Here is a 22,587-nt window from a genome sequence, read left to right as displayed (position 1 = left end):
TTTTTACATAAGGCAGGTTTAAGCCTTTAGAGCATTTAATATACAAGCACTAATAAATGATAGCACTAAAAACTATGATTGCATCAGCTAAATGGATTATAAATTAAATTTCCATAATGTATGCAACTGCGATACAAATGTAAGCATAAATCAAGGTATTTTCTAAACACAGGTTAATTATACAATTTCAAAACTGCCTATTTTTTATGCAAAACAATCCACTTAGCATTTTTCACACTGGCCTTAATTCTCCGCCGGTCGCACCACACTTGTTCCAGAAGCACATCAATAACCACTTGTCACGAAAAAAACTGCAATAGGTATATGGAAAAAACCTGTAACGTATTTTTCAACTGTCTGTCTTTTATGAGTGTTTATAGCTAGAAATTGTGCCAAATGATTTGAAATAAAAAGGATTAATTATAGTAGAAGCCTTTTAATATAAGTGAGTGCAGTCGCAATGCAATTAATGCAAATCGTGGCACTATCGGGAGAATAAATGTGAACCACGAGAGGCCATTTCTGTTTGCTGCCAAATAGCGTCAGTAATTTACTACATTAAGAATCAATAAAAAAATAATGCTTTTCAAATGCATCTCTATCAATCTTCAGGTAGTTCTAAAGCGCACATTTATAACTTCATCTAAAAACTATATCAGAGTTGTCTTGTGTTAAAGCCACCCTAATTGAGCAAGAAGATAATAATTTTAATTATTTCAGATCATGCTAACCTTGGAGTTTAAAAAAATAAAAAAGAAATGTACCATAAGGATGTGGGCTGATAGTAACGTGCTACATAATAGTTGTGCTTCAAAATGAATGACCGCGAGTGGAAAACACGGTCTCTGACGGGGACTGCGGTGGACCTTCAGGACCATCAGCTCCCATAGGGCGGAAAACACACCTCATCCTTAATGCCCAAGTCTCCGCACAGCACGTGGCATCATCAAGAGACATTTATTAAGTGCCACCTATGTGCTAGGGACCACTTTCCACACTGGAATTCTACAACCGTGAATCTGTTTGCAAAAACCCATTCTCTTTTGCGACGCTTCAGGTTATGCAAAACTACGTATGTGTCACGATTCATTTCAAACCCCTGGGTCTTCACAATCCTATCCCAAAGGTCTTTCCACACTGTTCACTCTTTTGTCAACGCAGTGGCAGCGACACTGAATGTGAAGACCAGCGTGACGGGGCAATGTCCCATATTCCCATGTATCTCCTGTGCGCTCTCACCACCCAAGACGGCGAGGTAGCCCTTCCAGGTCCACACTCCTGCACACTCTTGGGCACCCTATAGCCTTCTCCAAATAGTGACTCTGGGGCGCCTGTGTGGGTCAGTCGGTTGAGCCCTCGACTCAGGTCATGATCCCAGGGTCCTGGGATCGAGCCCCATGTCGGGCTCCCTGCGGGGAGTCTGCTTCTCCCTCTCTGCTGCTCCCCAGGATGGTGCTCTCTCTCTCTCTTTCAAATCAATCAATCAATCAATAAAATCTTTAAACCCCAAAATAGAGCCTCTGTCCATTCACGATTCAGCAAATGTCCACCAAGCACAACTGAGTTAAAGAAAAGGAATCCCTGAAAGCCTGAGGCTCCACACCAGGATGCTGGCACCGCCTTCCTCTTCCCTACAGAGGCTCCCAACTGCCAGTGGGCGAGCGCCTGGGCCTTGCTCATGTCCCGGAGCAGTCTTCTCTGAGACCCTCCCTCGGGCGCCTCCTCACACCAGAAGCACGGGAGGCTGGGCGGGGGCGCTGCTGGCTGCACCGCCCGTGCGCTGGAAGCAAACGCTTCCACGAGGACAGGTCTTTTCTTGTTCCTCGCAGCTGAGGATCTGCACCTAACGCTTTGACAGCTTTACTTTAATAGCTCTCCTTCTGAGAACCTGCAGGGATGCTGGGTGGGTGGGAGATGAGAGTTCGCTTCTCAAATCCGATCTCGTTGGACATCCAGAAAGCAAGCCGTATGTGGAATAAACTCGACCAGCCGAGCGCTGAGGCTTCCTTCCCGTGTGTGCGTCTAACCGTACTTGCCCAGGCCCCAGCTCCACCCAAGACACGGCTCTCGTGCTCCCGCTCTGCCCACAGGGGCATTTCTGGAAGATCAAGAACCGAAAGGGTTCGCCAAAGTGACAAATCACAAGAAGTAAATAGCTGGGAGTTTCAGGACGTTGTTACATCCCTGCTTCTGAAAGATTTATCAGGAGTGCAGAAAAACACTGAGGCCCAGTTAAGGCACCCCACTCGGGAGAGCCATTTTCACTAACTAAAGGAAACATCTTTCAGGTTTGAAGATTCACCCACCGCACAGGGTAATAAAATACAGACTGAAATCTGCCACACTACCTCCCTAGGAATTTGAGGATATGGACATCCCTCCAGGCTGAATAACTTCGTTATTGCCAGGCGCTGAGAACTTTCTCTCCAAGATGATGAGACACAGGACCGCCAGGGCTCCTCTGGCTCAAACGACCACACCCGAAACCTCCACCCCGTATCGAGCTCTCCTTCTAACTCCTTTGACCCTTTTTGTCTCTTACAAAATCACTGCATCGTACTATTTTTTTGGTAATAGCTTTATTGAGATATGATTCACATAAATGACAATTCACCCATTTAAAGTAAACAATCCAATGGCTCTTATCGTGACTGAGTTAGGCAACCATCAGCACAATTAATTTTTGAACATTTTCATCCCCCACAAAAGAAACCCTTTACCTCTTCGTGGTCATTTCTCCCACCCTCCCAGTCTGGGACGATCATTAATCTACTTTCTCACTTCATAGATTTCCCGCTCTGGACACTTCAGATGGGCGGAATCCTAGAATGTTGATCTTCTGTGATTCGCTTTCTTCACGTAGCCTGTTTTGTTCAGTGGTGTCGTAACGACTCAGGACTTCATTCCTTTTCATGGCCAAATCGTATCCTGTGGTATGGACAGGCCAGTTCTGTTCTTCTCTGTGACGACAGACATCTGACTCATGTCACCCTCTAGGCTGTTACAGAGAGCGCTACAGTGAACGCTTTCTGCGTGAACACACGTTGGTTGGGTCAAAAGGGAACTCTGTAGCCGTGGCTCGTCCGCACTGTCTCACATTCGCTCTTGACCCTCACGCATGGGTGGCCTGATTTCACCACAGCCTTGCCAGCACTGGGTATTATCAGTCTTCGTGACTCCTTCCGTCTCGTGAGCATGAAGCGGTCTTGCACTGTGGTTCTGATGTGCATTTTCCTGATGACTAATGATGGTGAGCACCTTTTCATGGGCTTATTGCTCATTTACTGATCTTCTTTGGAGGAATATCTATTCAGGTCCTTTGCCCATTCTAAAATTAGTTTGTCTTTTTATCACGGAGTCCTTTCTATATCCTAGTGCAAGCCTCTTATCAGATTTGACTTACAAATACTTCCTCCTTTTAGTGGGTTGTCCTTTCAGTCTGATGGTGTTCTTTGAAGCAAAAAAATTTTTGATGAAGTGCAACCTATTTTTTTTTTCTTTTTGTGTTCTTGGTTTCATTTCTAAGAAACGGGATTATTCCTGACAATACTGCAACATTTAGCACTGTTTGCAGCATGGGTTGTGCTATGCTTTTTTTTTTTTTTAAAGACTTGTTTATTGGAGAGAGAGAGAGAGAGAGAGAGAACACATGGGGAGGGGCAGAGGGAGAAAAGAGGACTCTGCCAAGTGTGGAGCCTGATGCAGGCTGATCCCACAATCCTGAGATCATGACCTGAGCCAAAATCCAGAGTCGGACGCTTCACTGACTGAGCCACCCGGGCGCCCTGAGTGCTACGCTCTTCACACTCCTCAGCACCCTTCTCTCCTTTGGTCGTTGTTTGCTCTACCGCACTCGTGCTCCAGTGGGAAAAGTGAGGTAAGGACCCCCCCGTTTCTCACTGCCACTCTACACCACACCTGCCACCACCTGTCCATGGCTTTGACTCTCCTGCTGTTGGGCCAGAGCCCCCACTGCCAGCTCCCTGACCTTGATCCTGACTCAGGGCTTTCTCCTGCACAACTTGACACTGACCCTGTGGCCGTCTCTCACACGCTCACTCTGACCTTGTGGCCATCTCCCGCACTCTGACCCTGACCCTGACCCCGGCCATCTCCCCACTCTGACCCTGACCGCGTGGCCGTCTCCCCACTCTGACCCTGACCCTGACCCCACGGCCGTCTCCCGCACTCTGACCCTGAGCTTGACCCCGTGGCCGTCTCCCGCACTCTGACCCCGTCCCCGTGGCCGTCTCCCGTCCACTCTCCTGTGTCTTTGTTACTCTGCTCCCTGCCGTCCTCTGCCTCGCCCAGGCACTCAGTCTTCAGGCCTGTCCTGGAACTGTTGCTGCCAGTAACTGAGCGCTCCTCCCTGAGCTGATTTCAACCACCCCACCCTCTGACTCCTTCCTGACCAGTCCACGTGGCCCCCACTGCCAACCACAACACCATCCCTCATCTTGTCACCTTCCTGTTTCCCTGTCCCTGGACCCTCATGAAGAGCCTCCTCTCCACAGCCCAGGTTTAAAGGTTCACGGCCGTAATCACCTTTCGTGCCCTCAATTCCCCTGCACCCAGCTAGCTCTTTATTGTATTTGCCCGGCAAACACCGCCCACCCTGGGTTCAACCTACTGCCACACCTGCGTCTGTGTCTGGACCCTCCCCCCGCAAATGATGCTGCCAGCCTCAAGGGTGCCTGAGGCCAGCTGGCGGTCCTGCTGTATTTCCCCGCCTGCAATCCTCAGACGCAGAGGGAACCAACGCGCAGGCTGCTGGGCCCCACCCCATAGTTCTGGGCCCAGCAGGCTGGGGACAGGGTCCACGAAAAGGCCTGACAGACAAGCCGCACGCAGCAGCCCTACTGCTGCTCTTGGGAGTCACCCTTCGAGACCCCTGCCTCCTCCTCATCTCACCGTCCCTCCCCACCTTCAACCGGCCAAAGGCTGCCTCCTGCCTCAAGACAGTGGACGCTCAGAAGGACGGCTCGCGGGCTCCCACCGCCCACAGCTGCGCCCTGCACTCGGCCTCCGCTTCCTGCGCAGACCGCCCGTGCACGTACCGCACCGAGCGCCGGAGCCCTGCCCGCTGCCTCCTCTAGGCGCTCCTCCGGCAAGCGCCCGTCTCCACAGCCACATCAGAAGCACACAAACCGCACACCCTCTCTCTTTAGAACAACGAAGCTCCATCAAGCCCACACTGAAGCTACTGCTGAGCTTTTCTTTACAGAAACACTCCTCGGGAGCTGCCAGCCTGGCCCGCCAACCCCGCCCCCGCCACGTAATTACAAGAAGTCTGTGGCCGCAGAGTGCCCCACTCCTAAGTGTGAGCCCACTGCATCAAAGCACCCGGTCCCCCAAAGAGGAACTTACCAGCACCCCAGAAATTGCCCTTGCCCCCGCCGAGGAAAAAGGATCTGACACCCAACAGCAGAAACTAGTTTTGCCTGCTTCTGAGCTTATATAAGTGGAGTCCTACAGAATGTACTCCTTTGTTTCTGGCTTCTTTTTCTCAGCAGTGGGTCTGTGCCGTTCTTCCATGCTCCTGTGAACAGCTGTGGTTTGGTCATTCCGTAGTTCACATCAATATCCCACAATTTATTATCAGCTTACTTCCGAAGGGCATCTGGGCAGCTCAGTTTGGGGCCATATAACCGAGCGTTACTGGAGCCATTCCTATACACGTTTTGGCAAATATACGTACGTGTTTCTGCTGGGATGCAGCCACAGAGGAACAGGATCTGGTCCACGTGCTGAGGCTCTGGCCTCCCCCCTTCACCGTGAATTCACACCATGAAGGCTCCCTTCTAGCCCTTATTGTCCTGATACATGAATAGCGTCTGGCACTATTCATCAATCTCTCTCCCTTGAAACACTGTCTTGATTTGGCCTCGGAAATACCATACTTGCCTGGTTTGCTCCCTCCCTACGTCCCCACCTGCTTCTCCCGACCGTCAGAGGCTACATTTTTGTACAGTCTCTGAACTCTCAACCTGGCCCCAGACTTGGTTCTTCAGTGCTTTCTTTTCTCTAGCTACACTCACTCCCTGGACGACACCACCCAGTCTCACAACCTTAAGTACCCCCTGAGCACTGATGGCTCAGCTCAGACCTCACCCCTCAACTCAAGGCCCACAGATTCAACTGAGACTCCGCAGGCATCTCAGGACCTAAGGAAAAACAAACATGTCCTCATCCCTTCCCAAGTCTCCCCACCATGGTCGACGATACTTCTAGCCTCTGGTTCTCAGAACAAAATCTGTGTAGCCCCACTGTCTCTCTTGCCCTTATATACCAGCATCTGATTTTTTTTTTTTTCTTTTAGCAAATCCCCTTGGGTGTTCTCTGCAACACTACCCCCCCAGGATGAAGATACTAACGACCACTCAAACTGAGTGCCTGGGGTACCTCCGCCTGGTCTCTCACATGAGTTCCTGTTCCCGTTTAAGCTATATACACGAGCAGACGCAAGGAGATCTGCTAAACGTAATTCCTACCCCATCACTGCTCTGCTCAGTTCCCTGTTGCTGAAACCAGGGATCCCAGTCGGCCTGGTCTTACTCAAGAGCTTCAGCTCGAAGACCTCTTACCGCTTCCCAAACAAAGTCAATCACAATTTTGGAAACAAGAGTAAAAATGTCCATCTTTACCTGGTCTGCTTTTCATAAAAATAAATTTACTAATTCTAAATTAGTATTTTAAAAAAAGATTTTATTTATTTTAGAGAAAGAGCACACGCACCTGCGGACATGCACCTACTCAGGGAGAGGGAGAGGGACAAGCAGGTCCCGGATGAGCACGGAGCCTGAGGCAGGGCTGGACTGGATCCAGTACCGAGATCATGACCTGAGCCGAAATCAAGAGTCGGACACTGAACCAACTGAGCCACCCGGCGCCCCCCCCATTAGTATTTAATTGTTCAGAAGGACTGTGCTTACTTTGGCAGCACATATACTAAATGTTCAGAAGGATTTAAATGGGCTTTACTTTATTTTTGGATATTTATTGTCCTTAATACACAAATGAAGACCAAAGATAAGCAGACTTGAAAGCAGGACCAGCAAGTCTGTGTTTCTGATTTTTACAGTGACAATTTAACATGGCTTAGAGAAAGGAAAATGGCCTCAATATAAGACACTCATCTGCACTGAACTAGAGTTTGGAAGTGTTTAAAATTTATGAGAAGGGATATCTCAATAGTAAGCAAGCTCTACCTTATTCAGGAGAAGAATTTTGGTAAATATCTCAGAGAGGCTAAAACTACAATGATACTTTTAGGTAGTGGAGTCAACTGAATTCTGGAACATACTTGTTATTTTTACTGTACGATTTAATTTATTTTTATTTCACATTTAATTTTGAAGAAATAAAATGAATTCAGATAGAACACTATGGTCCTGACCGACAGGAGGAGTGATCTACAGAGGGGTGAGCACTTGGTTGTTAAAGGGAAAGACCGTAAACCGTTGAGTATCAGGGAGCTACGAAGGCCGGCGTGATCTTCAGAAGGCGCAAGAGTCCAGTAAAGTAACCCCTTGTAAGTTATGATGGTCTTCAGTTTTTCTGCTTCCAAAAAAAGTTGAAGGTCAACAAGAGCAAACTCGTAACGAACCACCCACTGTGGATAACGGGGAGATTCAGAGAAAGCCTGCTTGTGGAATTTGCTGACATCAAAGTAAAAAAGTCTTAACATTGATTGGAAGGCTTGCGCTAAGCACAGAATGATCAACTATTTGCTGAATATTATGTTTAAAAAATCTAGGGGAAAAGATATATTAACTTTAGAGACAAGAGCACTTAGTCCAATGACAATCAGATGAAGAAGCTCAATTACACTGACCCTTAATGAGTTTGAGAGTTCAAAACAAGATATTATAAAAGAGAAGCTTCGCCATTTACAGACCAAGGTGACTTAAATCACTAGTACTCACTTCAATCTACACTTTTAAAGGCTCAGCAAATTCAGTGAGCATTTTACAAAAGGACTCTAATGATATAAAAGAATAAATTTTCCCAAGTCTCAAAAATCTCAGGATAAGCTGTTAACTCTTACACTCTCTGCTGCCTTAGCTGCACACCGTGTTCTACTAAAACACAAAACTATAAACCACATGGAAGTTTCAGCGCCTGCTAATTAAAAACTGGAAATATGTGACTAGGGTATTATCAAATAATCTGATTCATAGGCATCCTATTCCAACTAAATCAATATTCTGAAGCAAGGGGGGGAAAGCCATTTCAAACAAAATTCAAATATGATAAAAGATTTCCCTCAATAAATTTCTGAACTTAATTGGCTTAAATGGACCTAGGTGCTTCTATTTGTAAAAAAAAGTTGAAGATGACATTACCACATCCTTGAGCTGTTTATTTATTTCCTGTCTAAAGCCTGATTTACAGGCGATAAAATGCAATCACGACCCACAGCAGAAGCAGGAATCATCTGCTAATGGAACTTCTAATTGAGAAGTGACCAGTGACATGAGGTAATTCTTTCTGTGTAGGGTTGCTCTGGAAGACCTCATTGCATTTTATCACAGTAAACAATCACTAACATATGCATTAAAGAAAATTTAAATACATTATGACCCAATAAGTATCATAATCAATCAATACACAATTTTCTTCCCCTAAGCATTTAATGTGCAGATACCACACTATCAGGGCGATACTGTCACGCTCACTTAGATCCGGACAATTTTTAACATGTTGGTACAAAGTTTAACCGTTTGTAATCAGATAATAATCAGATGTTTTAGAAACCAGTATTCCCTTAGGAATTTCCAGAAAATGCAGATAATTATGGAAGTAAAATCTTAAATGTGTGGAACTAAATTACCGACTGTCCTCCTCTAAATAGAGTTTTGCTGCTGGTTCCACCTAACCTTCATTATTTCAAAGAGCTTTACTGAGATACAATTTACATAACCTCATTTTTAGGAGAAAGGTGTAGATCCCTGGAATCTGGTTTAAAGACATACATACTCCAGAGTAGAGGAGTAAGAGTGATCGATGGTCTGTTCTGAACCTCCGGGACTCCGGACGAAACCGCTTCCTCTCAATATCTGCAGCTGGGAGCAACATGTCAATAAACAGAGGGGAAAAATGAGTTTAGCCTCCCCAAACTTACATAACTACTGGCCAGAAAACTTCAGCGAGCCAGGATTGTTTCGCTATCTTGTCTCTGCATTAATCAAGATTGGACAATTTATACATTCAGAAAGAAAAAATCATTCCGAATTTTAATAAGATTTAACTCCTCCGATGGGAGCCTGCTTCTTCCTCTCCCACTCCCCCTGCTTGTGTTCCCTCTCTCGCTGGCTGTCTCTCTCTTTCAGTCAAATAAATAAATAAATAATCTTAAAAAAAAAAATTTAACTCATGCAAATAAAATCACTTCCTTTCTGTCTGTAACCACACCGTGTGAGAAAAATTAAATTTAGGGGGTACACTTCAGGGGTACCTGGCCGGCTCAGTCAGTGGAGCTTGCTACTCTTCATCTTGGGGTCATGGGTTCAAGCCCCATGCTGGGGTTAGATAAAAATAAATATGAGATATAGGGGAGTCTAGCAAAATAAAGGCTCACCATTATTATTTTAAAATTTAATCTTATTACTATTAATTTAGGAGATTCTTGGGCTCACCTTAATAGAAAAACTAGCGCATCATTTCAAAGTTTTTCATGAAATGAGTTATGAAACGTATAATCATCCGGGAGGAGCTGAAGCTGAGTCATGGGGACCACTGCCAGGAGAGACGGTATCTCACGGAGAACGGACACCAAAGCCAGCACACGGCTTCAGGTGGCAGTGACAGGTTATGTCTTAAAATGACTTAAAGTGAGAAAATGATCTGTCTGACAGTTATGTTAAGGAATTTAACACCAGGACAATGTCTGAAATTTGTCTCTGAAATAATAAGGACAGCCTACAGGGACATACTTACATATGGTGAGGTTAGGTCAGAGCCCATTTCTAAACTCGAGCAACACTTAGAGTCTATGTTATTACAAGTAGCAACATTTGGAATCAGAACGATAATTGGGTCCCTAACCACGCAACTTAGACAATAAGTGGGCCCCTAACCGCATGTCTCAGAGACAGTAACTGGGCCTCTAACCGCACATCTCAGAGGTACAAATAAAGGGGTACAACTTTCTCACAGAGGACCTACTGGTTCCCTTCCACCACCCCTCTGCACTACTAAGCCTGGGGCTCTATTACCATTCGTCATTAATAAACACACACACAATACCGACTACACAGGTACAGTAATCAAAACAATGCCACATTGGCATATGACTGGACACAGAGATCAATGAAACTGAGAGTTCAGAAATAAACCCTCACATTCATGGTCAACTGATTCTTGACAAGGGAACCAGGTCAGTCTTCTTAATAAATGGTGCTGGCACAACTGGATATCCACATGCAAAGGAATCAAGAGGGACCCCTAACTCACACCATCTACAAAAATTAACTCAAAATGATATGTAACTGTAGAGAGAGGAGCTTATCTGGTCTCTGAAAACTTAAAAATAAAATCCTTAATCATACCATGAAAAAAATAAGTCAAAATGGATTAAAGACCTAAATATAAGAACTAAAATTATGAGACTCTTAGAAGTACACATACAGGTGTAAATCTCTGTACCTTGGATTAAACCATGTGACCATGGTTTCTTAGATAAGACTGCAAAAGCTCAGGCAACAAAAGAAAAATAAATGCATTAAGACTTCATTAAAATTAAAAACTCTGGAGCTGCAAAGGCCGCCATCAAGAAAGTGAGAGACAATCCGCAGAATGGGAGAAAATACTTGCAAATCATGGTAAAGGTATAAGGGACTTGAAACCAGAATATATAAAGGACTTAATATAAGACAAACAACTCAATTTAAGAAACGGACAATGGACTTGAAGGGACCTTTGTCCACCGAGGACACGAAGTGCACAAAACGATGCCCAACCTCGCTCGTCATCAGGGAAACTGAAAGCATCATGAGATGCTATTCACACCCACCAGATGGTTCTAATAAAAAAGACAAAATAAGTAAATAAAGTAAGTAAAATAAAGAGATTAAACAGACAGACAATCTGAAGTGTGGCCAAGGTGTGGAGAAATCGGAACCCTCGTACATTGCTGGTGGGACCGTAAAAGGTCGCAAACACTTTGATGGCAGAATCGCCAGATGAGTCAGCACTTCCACTCCTCGGTACAGATTTCTCTTGGGTGAGAGAAAGGCACACATACGTCCACGCAAAAACTTGTACAGATGGTCCCGGACTCATGACGGTTTGACTCGCGGTTTTTCCACCTTACGATGTTGCGAAAGCAATATACACTCAGTAGAAACCGTGCTCCGAGTTCTGAGTGTGGATCTCTTCCCGGGCTAGTGATAACATGGTCTGCATCCCGTGATGCAGGCGGCGGCCGCAGCTCCCAGCAGCCACGTGATCACGATACACCGACAACCATCTGTACCCACACAGCCGTCCTGTGCGTCACTTTCCGTACAACATTCCGTGCGTTCCAGGAGATGTTCGACACTTTATTTTCCAATAGGCTTCCTGTTCCATGACTTTGCCCAACTGTGGGCTAACGTGAGAGCTCTGAGCACACTTACAGTGGGCTGGGCTATGCTGTGATGTTTGCTAGGTTAGGTGTGCAAAATGCATTTTCAATGTCTGATATTTTCAATTTACAATGGGTTTTTACTGGGGTGTAACCCCATCCTAAGTCAGGGAAGGTAGGTACACAAATGTTCATAGCAGCATTATTCATAATAGCCAAAAGGCGGGGACGCCCAAATGTCCATCGATGGATGAATGCGTAAACAAAATGTCTTATATCCTCACAGTGGAATGTCATTCAGCTATGCAGAAGTTCTAACACATGCTACAATACTGAGGAACCTTGAAAACACTCTGTTAAGTCAAAGAAACCAGTCACAAAAGGCCATATATTGTAAGACTCCATTTCTATGAAATGTCCAGAATACACAAATCCACAGGGACCATAGATGAGTGGCAGCGTGGGGCTGGTGGGGGGTGGGCTGGAGCGGAACGGGTCTCCTGCACCAGCGCTCTGCGGTTCAGGATGATGCAACCGTCCTGAAAGTAAACAGCGGTGACGGCTGCACACCTTCGTGAATATGTTAAAAACCACCGAACGGTACACTTTAAAAGGCTGAATGGTTGGAATGTGAATTATAGTTCAAGAAAGCTGTTATCTGTCAACCCACTTATTTTTTTAAAAGTCACAAGAGCACAATCTGCTTTGCAGGCATTGATTTTTAAGTTGCTTCTCAAATGGGCAACTCCAAGGTGAACAAGGACAGGTCTGCTTCATAGGTACAGAGAAGAGAACAGAGCTACAAATCTGATCTGCAAGGAAATTTTATCATACAGCTGAAAATGATCATAGTTCTGATTAATTCTCATAAAAAATAATGACGATAGCAACATTAATTTCTTAATCATTTACTTAAGGACGGCAGACTCGTTAATCACAATTCCTACATACTGAGTCCGTGCATAGCACACATTCAATTTAGCACATGGCTTGATGTCACTGTAGTGGGCGCCACTGTGCCCCTCATGGTTCCCATTCTCCCGACCTCAGAGCAGGCGGTCACTGTTCACCCCTTGTCCTTGACATACTTTCTTCCCTCCTAACACCCCACCTTCTTTGATCTTCCTCCCGACACGGCCACTCCCCGCAGCCTCTCTGGATGCCAAAGCGCCAAGGGCCGATCCTCAGGCTGGCTCTTCATCCTTCCATCAGCCAGGCACCCGAGCCAGCAACAGCCCACCTCTAGACCTTCTTACTCACCCAGTCTACACAAAGACAATTCCCCGGCCCACCTTCCTTGCTCATGACGCCTGAAGCCAACACCTCTATCCATACTCCAGAGTCGCTCAACACCTCAGCCACCAGCCACAAGTGGCTGCTTACTGATGAAAACTGATGAGAACTACATTGTAAATGTGATTTCCTGAACCAGCCCGTGCCAGCCAGAAGACGGCACGCCACGCAGACAGTTCTCCTGGAGCACAGCGGCTCGCCAGCCCCTCGCTGTGTCTTTCCCAGCACTCTAAGCCATCCCTCTCACCTGGTTCTTTATCATCGACATGTCACCTGCACTGAGCTACCCTGTCTTTCAAAACCAACCCACCCAATCTCTTCTGGAACTGTTCTTTCTTTAGGGATCCTCTCTCTCCTTCCCTTCAGAGTGAAGCCTTCTGAAAAGGCCACCGACACTCTTTTCTGTTTTTATACCTTCCCTCTTCTTCAGCCCACAGCAAATTCATTTTCAACAAACCACTCCAGTAAAAACATCACCAAGGACAACCCTACACCCATCAGCAGATGAATGGACAACAAGTGTGGCTGTCACAGAAGGGACTGTGATTTGGTAATACCAGGAGCCAAGTGTTGACATAGTCTACACCTCTGATGATCCTTGAAAACATGACGCCAGGTGAGAAGCCAGTCACTAAGGGCCACGTAGGTGTGGTGCGATTACACAAAATGTCCAGAACAGGACACTCTACAGAGACTGAAGGTAAGTTAGCATTTGCCTAGAGTCTGCGGGGAACGGGGGGCGGGGGAGAACTGTTAATAGACACAGGAGATGAATGTTCTAAGTTTGACGGTGGTGACGGCTGCGTAACTCTGAATATACTGCAACTACTGAATCATACACTTCCCAAAAATTCACTCATTCATTCACTCATCCATTCACATGATCTCTACGCCCAACACGGAGCTCGAACTCACGACCCCAAGATCAAGGGTCGCATGCTCCACCGACTGAGCCAGCCGGACACCCCTGAATCGCACACTACACGCGGGCAAACTGCAGGGATGTGAATCATATCTCAATGAAGTGGTTCTAAGATAAAGCACCAGGGAAATAAAGACTCGCAGACCAATCCTGTGGTCACTTTTCAGTCCCCAATGACCTCACAGCATCACACTGCTGTGAGCAAGGCCAGCATTACTGAGGACATAGGCCACGGTCCCATACTCTTAAATCTTAACCTGAGTCTCACCCTCTAAAATCCATTCGCTGCCCGCTGTCTCCTTGCAAATGTAGCAAGTCTTGGCCATTTGCTCAAAACAATAATTTTCCATGACCCACAGGATGGAGACCAAACTTTTCATCATGCAACACAAAGGCTCTTTAGGATGTGTCCGCTGGCTTAGCCCTATGGCAGGGTCAGCAAACCGTCCTGGAAAGGGCTCCAGAGGACACGCTTTATCTGGGCTTTGTCCAACTGCCACTGTAGGGAAAGCACCCAGACAATGTAAACGATGATGCCTGGTGGAATTCTAATAAAACCTTTTTTTCTTTTTTTCCAACTACAAAGAGTAGGTGGGTGGACTTGGCCAGAGGCTACAGCTTACTGTCCTCAGTTCCTGAGTGTCACCTCTACTCATGCAGGCCTGCAGAAGCTGCACGGATTATGATTCTTGTGATATAACCCAACCTCTCAAAGTGTGCTGGACAGTAAATACTGAGTATCAGGCATTCCTGTCCCACTCTTAAACAGGGGGACCAAAATGCATTCCCAGACTGTCCAAACCCTAACGAACTCCCCCCAAATACCATGAAACCATTTGCCTGTCTAGAACAGTACACCAACGATTCTTGGGTAACATAAATTTATTTAATAATAATCTTACTACTGGATATGTTGTGACCCTTTACAGATCCAGATATGTTCCATCTTTATTCTATGCTGCAAGATACACCCCCAGTAATGAAAGCAAATGAGGGAGATATCTTCTGAACTGGAGCCGAAGCCTCTGCAAGGAGCCAGCATCACGCCACTGAGCCCTGAGCACCGCGCTCTCTCCAGCCTTCCCCTCAGCTCTCGGGATAGTACAACTTCTGATTCAGACAGTGGGTTTGGGGTAAACCTGTGTCACTGTCACCAAGCGACTATTTGTCAGCAAGAGTCTGAATACTGGGGGATCCTTGCACGCTGCCCCACACGCATCAGGTTTTCTCTACCGTGCAGTTACGATGAGTGGAATGAATCATTCAAAGAAAAATCAACAATCAACTTTCCATTTCCCAGGGAAATAACTTAAATGATTTCCCACCTCATTTAGAACAGTTTAGACCTAAGTCTCAATTACCAATTTTACTGGGATATTTGCCAGCTGTATCCTGCTAGGATTGGCAACTGTGACACTGGAATTTGTTTCAAGTACAAAGATGCAAACAAAATAAAACAAAGTAACCCAGAAATATAACCCTGTATATATATATTCTGCCATTTAAAAATGTTAGTAATCAATTAAAAAGAAAAAAAAAACCTAACCCCCCTCTTTGGACTGCATTTGACCCATGGGAGGAAGTCAGCGACCCCTGACTTAAATGGAGTCTCAGGGACTGCTGTTCCCCACCTTTGGCACACCCACAGGCAATGTCCCACAAAGTTGCTACGCTGCCGTCCGAACCCCCCGGGGTGATGGCATCAGGAGGTGGGGCCTTTGGGAGGTGATTAGGTCAGGTGTCCTTACAGAAGCGACCCCAGAGAAGGCTCTGGGCACGAAGCAGGACAAGCGCCCAGCCCGTGAGACCACGTGGCATCCTGATGGTGAACTTCCAGCCTCCGGAGCTATGAGAAACAAGTGTGTGTGATTCCTAAGCTGCCCCGTCTGGTGCTGTATGTGGCCGCCCCACGGGGCTACCACAGGCCAGGACAACCACCGTTTCAGCATGAAACAGGACACTCTCATGAGGCTCCAGCATTTGTGAATGTTTTCCTCTCATTTACAGGAGGGGTGAGTTGTGTGTGTAGCTGGCCGGCAGGCGTGTAGCACTCTGGTTACTAGAGCACTACTATCGTGTCACTTTTTTTTTTTTTTAAAGATTTTATTTATTTGAGAGTGAAAACGAGAGTAAGAGAGCAGGAGCAGGGGGAGGAGCAGAGGGCAAGGGAAGAGCAGAGTCCCCGCTGAGCAGGGAGCCTGATCCAGAGCCTGATCCCAGGACTCCAGAATCATGGTCTGAGCCGAAGGCAGACGTTTCACGAACTGAGCCACCCAGGCACTCCGATCACGTCACCCTCAATGGCCACTGTTCCTAGAGTTTGCACACAACATACAGAATACTTAACCCACGCCCAACAACTACGGTCTTCCACCTCGTAGCACTTCCCAAGTTTACGGAACCTTAAAAGAACCACTTGAACACTATCAATGAGCAATGGGGAGACTGACAGTATTTCCAGGGTGCACACTGATGGCAACAGCTACCCAGAGACTTCGACAAACAGGATTTTATAGTATACGGTCCCCAGGTTTTCTACACTATACAAATAATTTATGTGTGTGACTACTGTGCATGCAAAGTGGAATGGTGAAATGTTAATTATTATGTAAAAGAATACTGTTCAGGGTTCACCAAAATTACTTCGGCAATTTTTAAGAAATGTCTTCAATGACACAGACAGCAACTTCGACACCCTGCGGTCTGAGGTCGGAACACACGGGTTACGTTACCTTTCCAAGCATCCTGCCCAGGAAGAAGTAGTGCCTGGCAAAGGAACCTCCCACGAGCATCTGCGCGGCCGGGCTGGGGTACAGGAGCCCTTCATTAGTGGTCTTGAAGAACCCCTGGTTGGGGTTAAATCCTGACTTGAGCAGCTCATTCAGAAACTCTCTGAAAATACCACCACCGTCAATGCCGGCTTCGTCCAGGCCATGAGCATTGAGTAAGTGCACACGGATCCGCTTTTTCAAATCAGGCTCTGTTAAAACGAGGCGGGTAAAGGGGGGAGGAGAAAGGATTTTAAAAGAAGGCAATAAAATAAGCTGGTATTACAGGAAGTTTTGGGAAGGGGAGCAAGAATATGAGAGATATTTTAATGCTGGATTCAAAAAAAAAACAAAACAAAATAATGAGATTAAAAACAGACGATGAGATAGACAGACCCATATTTCCCCCAAAGCCAACAACAGGAGAAAGAGAGAAAGGAGTTCATGTATCACGCACGGTGGTGAGGGGAAATGACGCTCAGGAGAGAATTAAGTTATCCTTTATATTTTACAGGATAGGACACTCTAAAATACTGTAAAATACGAGCAAAAGAGCGAGGGAATTCAGCACATAAGAATACTTGGGAACAGAAATTGTTACCAGGAAAGGAAAAACCATAAATGGGTAAAAGGGACATCAGTGCAATTAACAGCAGAGTCTCTTAAAGAGGTGAACGCGCCGGGAGAGTCAGAACCCAGAGTCCACATCATCATTTGAAAGTGTTATCTGGCTGAAAAGGGCACAAGTCTTTTTGGTTATAGTGTGCCACAAAGACAAAAACAAAAATAAAAAGATTTGCAAAATTGCTTAATTATGCCCGGTATTTTATTTTATTTATTTTTATTTTTTTATTTTTTTAAAGGTTTTATTTATTTATTTGACAGAGATAGAGACAGCCAGTGAGAGAGGGAACACAAGCAGGGGGAGTAGGAGAGGAAGAAGCAGGCTCATAGTGGAAGAGCCTGATGTGGGGCTCGATCCCGTAACGCCGGAATCACGCCCTGAGCTGAAGGCAGAAGCTTAACCGCAGTGCCACCCAGGCGCCCCATGCCCGGTATTTTAGAGAAAGGTCCGGCCAGGTCCTCAAGAGGCCAGTACTGCCGGACTCACCTACGGGGACACAACAGCCTCAGGACACAGACACCGAGTACAAGCCAATGAAAGGGCTTCTGCCAAAAGTCAAAACCAGGCGGTCCTCATGGGACGGGCTTAATCAAGGTGCAGGTTTGTAAAGTCACCGACACGGCTTCATCTTCTCCCCCTGCGCGCTGCGGGCATTCGGCATCTCAGCCGGCGGGGAGGGGCGGAGGCGGCCGGCCGCTGGGGAGCGTGGTGAGGCGCAGAGCAGCGTGGCCCAGGTCTGCAAAGGCGCCAGTGCTCCTGGGCTAACGAGCGGCTGCCATCTTTTCAGACTTCCCGTGCAGCCACCCCAAATCTCCCAAGGGACAGGGGACCTCGAGAAAACACTCCAGGAGGGGGATTAGCAGCATGCATGTCTGCTAGAGCTCCAACGTGGCGGTGGGCGAGCGTCAGTACTTCTGAAGTCACAGAACCTGGCTGTGACTGTTCTAGAACATGGCTCAAACGGGGCCGGTACGAGTCACTGTTTGGACTGAGGTCTACAGCACTATGCCCAGCAGTACAGACGTCGTCTTCTGCTGAGCCGGCTGGGAGAGGCCAGAAGCTGTGCCAGGCGAGCTCCGTGCTAATGCCCACGCTTCCTGCCGGAGTAGGGCGGGCAAATCTAAACCAGCGGGTTACGCTTGCTCTTGCACTTTGTAAAGGAATAACGACCATTGATTATTGACCCCAAGCCAGAATTTTACACACATTACTTCAAGTCCTTTAACAACTTTCTGGGTTAAGAATAAACCCCATTCTGGACAGGCAAAAAGGGTGAAGGGGATTAAGGAGGGCACCTGTGATGAGCGCTGAGTGGTGTATGGAAGTGATGAATCACTGAGTTCTACTCCTGAAACCAATATTACACTGTATGCTAACAAACCAGAATTTAAATAAAAACTTGAAGAAGAAGAAAAAATAGAATTATCCTCATTCTGCAGTGAGAAAACCAAGTACGAGGGAGGTCGAGTTACGTGTCTAACGACAGACAGCTAACACTGTAAAGGGAGTGCTACATTTTAAAGACAGGTCTACTGCCTACAAAGCATAGGCTTTTATACTAAACCATATTCTCTTCTATTTTTAAAATTTAACCATGATTACGTGAAGAACATGCTTTTAACTGATTAGGCTCCACGAATATGTTATTGGCATGTATTTTGGTTAATAGGATTACAAAACACATTCCAGCTCAAGACCTAGGTAAAATGCCAAAAGAAATCTAAGCAGATAATTACAGATGTGACACAAAAGTACAGTGGGGTATCTCACCTTTACATATTCCTCTTAAGACCCAGTTTTAAGGCTGGATTATACATAAGCATTTGTTTGTCATATGTAATATTTCTCAAACTGATTGTCACAAGGCAGCAGCATATTGTGTAAAAATTCTGAGTGTACAAATATTGTACATGGGAAACCTCAGCTGTGGCCCATGCTTTCCCACACTCGTTCCACCTGTAGCAACAGTAAGGGGCACAGGAGCGTGTCACTCTCTTCTGCAGACTCAGCGGCCAGTCACAGAAATCACCCCTCTAATTTGGCTAAAACTGAGATTCTGTGTTCCCTGAAGCTCATTTCTGCGAACAGCACTATGGAATAGCACAATACTATTTTCAGAATCAAACCCAGACTGAGATATCTTGCCGCCACTTGTTTCTAAGGAAAAATGTAAAGTATCGACTTATACAGGAAGGTTTCGGGGGGGAAACACCGAAGTAAAATGTTACTTTGATTTTACCCTATCACAGTTTCTTCTTTAGAAAAATGATGTAATAAATTCTGCGCATTACATGAAATAAAACCAACTCACAGACAAAAGCACAGACACGCAAGGTTCTCAGGAACTGACTACAGCACGGTTCAGAGCCAGCTCTGGCGGATTCTCATCCAAGCCAACAGATGATGATACCAAGACCTACAGCAGTCCTGAGGGTAACTGTGATCACTTCTCCACGATCTCGCACCGGGCAGATGGGGCAATGAGAGCGTGTGGCAGCTTGGGGCTGGGACCAGCGCACCAGCACCTGCCTGGGCTCCCCACTAAGAAGAGAAACGGCTCCACCTCTCTGAGCTCCAGCAACCAGCTCAATCACCCATGGGGCCAACACCCACACTCCAGAAAACTGGTCTGAGGGGCACTCGGCTGGCTCAGTCCTGGGGTCGTGAGTTCAAGCCCCACGCTGGGTGTGGAGATGACGTAAATAAATAAAATCTTAAAGAGAGAGGAAGACAGCCCTCCTGAGAAGACATGAATACGAGATGACGAGCGTCCATAAAGGCTATGGTGCGAGGATGAGACAGCATGTATAGCAAGCATATTAACATTATGTATAATCGATGAGTCAGCACAGCACCGCACGCCAATTTCCCATAAGTAAATGCAACATTCTGAGATATTTAATTTTACTACTCTCCCTAGCAAAATACCAATTTTGACAAATGGTTTAAAAAATTCATGTTAATAAGGCCTGAATTAGAAAACATTTGCAGGGGCGCCTGGGTGGCACAGCGGTTAAAGCGTCTGCCTTCGGCTCAGGGCGTGATCCCGGCATTATGGGATCGAGCCCCACATCGAGCCCCACATCGGGCTCCTCCGCTATGAACCTGCTTCTTCCTCTCCCACTCCCCCTGCTTGTGTTCCCTCTCTCGCTGGCTGTCTCTATCTCTGTCAAATAAATAAATAAAATCTTTAATAAAAAAAAAAGAAAAGAAAAGAAATTTGGGGCTTGTTATAATTAGTAATATCTTTAAAAATCATCTATATGAAATAGTTTTCAAGTTAATTTAAAATTGCTGATATGCACATCTTCTCATTCAGGCTGAGGCGCTCATTCCAACTCCGGCATGTGGAGGAAGCCAGTGTGGGCACGATCAGCCATGTGTGAACGGCCGTGCCCATCACTGCTTCCTCACTTGCAGGACTGCCTCCTCCCTCCCCAGCATCAACCACACCCCAATTCCACTCTCAACATTTCTGCGTCGATGGCACATTTACCACCTTGTCTATCGACTGAGTCTTCCCCAGGTTCAATCACAAATCCAACATCTACCGACCACCAGCTAGTTGAGGGGAACAGAGGAACAGCGTGCTAAGCCCTGGTCCAGTGGGAGACACAACACGACAGCTGCAACAGCTGATTTATGGGGACTGGATCCCCACGGAGGGAGGCCTACTTTGTTTTCAAAAGGATATTGGGCTTGAAGTCAGAGTACCAGATTTTTGCCTCGTTCATGCAGAAAATTTAAAAACATGCTAAGCTGGGTGAGTGTATGCTGGTGCAGTGGACAGCACACCGCAGGGCCAGGACGGAGCTGGTGGGGTCTGGCTGCAGCACATATTACAGACAAAACCACCGCACGTGAACACCAAACCCTTGCACACGAAACCTGGGACAGAGAAGGGGCTGGTGACTGACACTCACTGTCGTCCCTGACTCCCATGGTATAGCACAATTAGCTCTTTAAGGAAAAAACGACTTGAGGTTTGGCTCCCCTAGAAGAGGCACCCGTTCTTTCACTTCTCACACCGTCCCAAGCTTCTATTGTTCATTCCTGCACTGATCGCACCCTGAATGAATGCAGTATCATGGATACCATATTCTTTTTTTTTTTTTTAAGATTTTATTTATTTATTTGACAGAGATAGAGACAGCCAGCGAGAGAGGGAACATAAGCAGGGGGGAGTGGGAGAGGAAGAAGCAGGCTCATAGCAGAGAAGCCCGATGTGGGGCCCGATCCCACAACGCCGGGATCACGCCCTGAGCCAAAGGCAGACACTCAACCGCTGTGCCACCAGGCGCCCCATGGATACCATATTCTGAAGTTAACATTATCCACACAGAAGATGGCGGAGGAGCAGGAGACCTAAAGTTCGTCTGGTCCCAGGAATTCAGCGAGAGAGCTACCAAACCATTCCGAATACCTGTGAATGCAACTGGAGAATGAAGAAAAGAGTAGCAGAAACTCTATGAATAGAAAGGCAACCACTTTCTGCAAGGAGGAAGAGAAGATGGAGGAGGGGTAGGCGACCCTTTCTCAGCTGGTCCGAGTCGAGCTGGATATTTACCAGACCATTCTGAACACCCACAGAATCAGCCTGAGACGCAGGAAGATACATCTGGATCTCTACAAATGAACATCTCCAGTGCTGAGTATTGAGGGGACGGGGCAACTCTACCCAAACAGGGTTTCCTGAATATCAGCGCGGCAGGCCCCTCGCCCAGAAGGCAGGCTGAAAAATCAGGAAGCCAACATCCCTAAGGTCCCTATAAAACAAGNGCAAACTGCCTGAGACCCGCACCCTCGAAACAGCAGACTGAGACCGTGAGCCGGGGGCGCGCGCTACCAGACTTCTCACGGAGCTCCGGAACTCCGGTGTGCCCACTGGATCCAGATTGAGAACGGGAGCTCCGGGAGCGCACGTGGGGCGGCTGGCGGGGTTAGAAACACAAAGGACAGAGACGTGCCGGCCCTGGAAGTGAGGGTTGGGACGCTGGGTGTGGGGCGCACAGCCCGGGATGCTGCAGGGTTGAGCAGCACCAACAGAAACAGAGTTAAAGTGGCCAGAACATCAGTGGAGAATGGGCTGCAATCCCTCTATTCTGTGACAGAGGCTGAATTTCAGCCGCTGCTGCTCTGGCTCTCAGAAGAGGCACAGCAGACTGCCAGGGAAAGCCGCCAGAGANGGCCCTGGAAGTGAGGGTTGGGACGCTGGGTGTGGGGCGCACAGCCCGGGATGCTGCAGGGTTGAGCAGCACCAACAGAAACAGAGTTAAAGTGGCCAGAACATCAGTGGAGAATGGGCTGCAATCCCTCTATTCTGTGACAGAGGCTGAATTTCAGCCGCTGCTGCTCTGGCTCTCAGAAGAGGCACAGCAGACTGCCAGGGAAAGCCGCCAGAGAACAAAAGCCT

General features: G+C 46.9%; 1 protein-coding gene across 2 annotated transcripts in view; it reads right to left on the bottom strand.

Annotated features, from left to right (window-relative positions):
• UBE3C (ubiquitin protein ligase E3C) overlaps positions 1-22,587 on the bottom strand; it is a 118,006-nt gene that overhangs the window by 26,889 nt on the left and 68,530 nt on the right. Inside the window, exons 18-20 of one of the 2 annotated variants that reach the window (XM_034640112.1) lie at positions 16,514-16,761; positions 8,980-9,065; positions 6,840-7,557 (exon numbers count right to left, since the gene is read on the bottom strand). In XM_034640112.1, coding sequence (XP_034496003.1) covers positions 7,497-7,557; positions 8,980-9,065; positions 16,514-16,761 — 395 coding nt within the window. In that variant the 3' untranslated portion in view covers positions 6,840-7,496. Of the gene's footprint in view, positions 1-6,839; positions 7,558-8,979; positions 9,066-16,513; positions 16,762-22,587 lie in introns of those variants that run through there. The other variant, XM_002925260.4, reaches the window with a different exon arrangement.

The sequence above is a fragment of the Ailuropoda melanoleuca genome, chromosome 1 (assembly GCF_002007445.2).
Source record: "Ailuropoda melanoleuca isolate Jingjing chromosome 1, ASM200744v2, whole genome shotgun sequence".
Lineage (NCBI taxonomy): Eukaryota > Metazoa > Chordata > Mammalia > Carnivora > Ursidae > Ailuropoda > Ailuropoda melanoleuca.
Note: the sequence above shows the minus strand (reverse complement) of the source record. Positions and strands in the feature narration are given on the sequence as shown.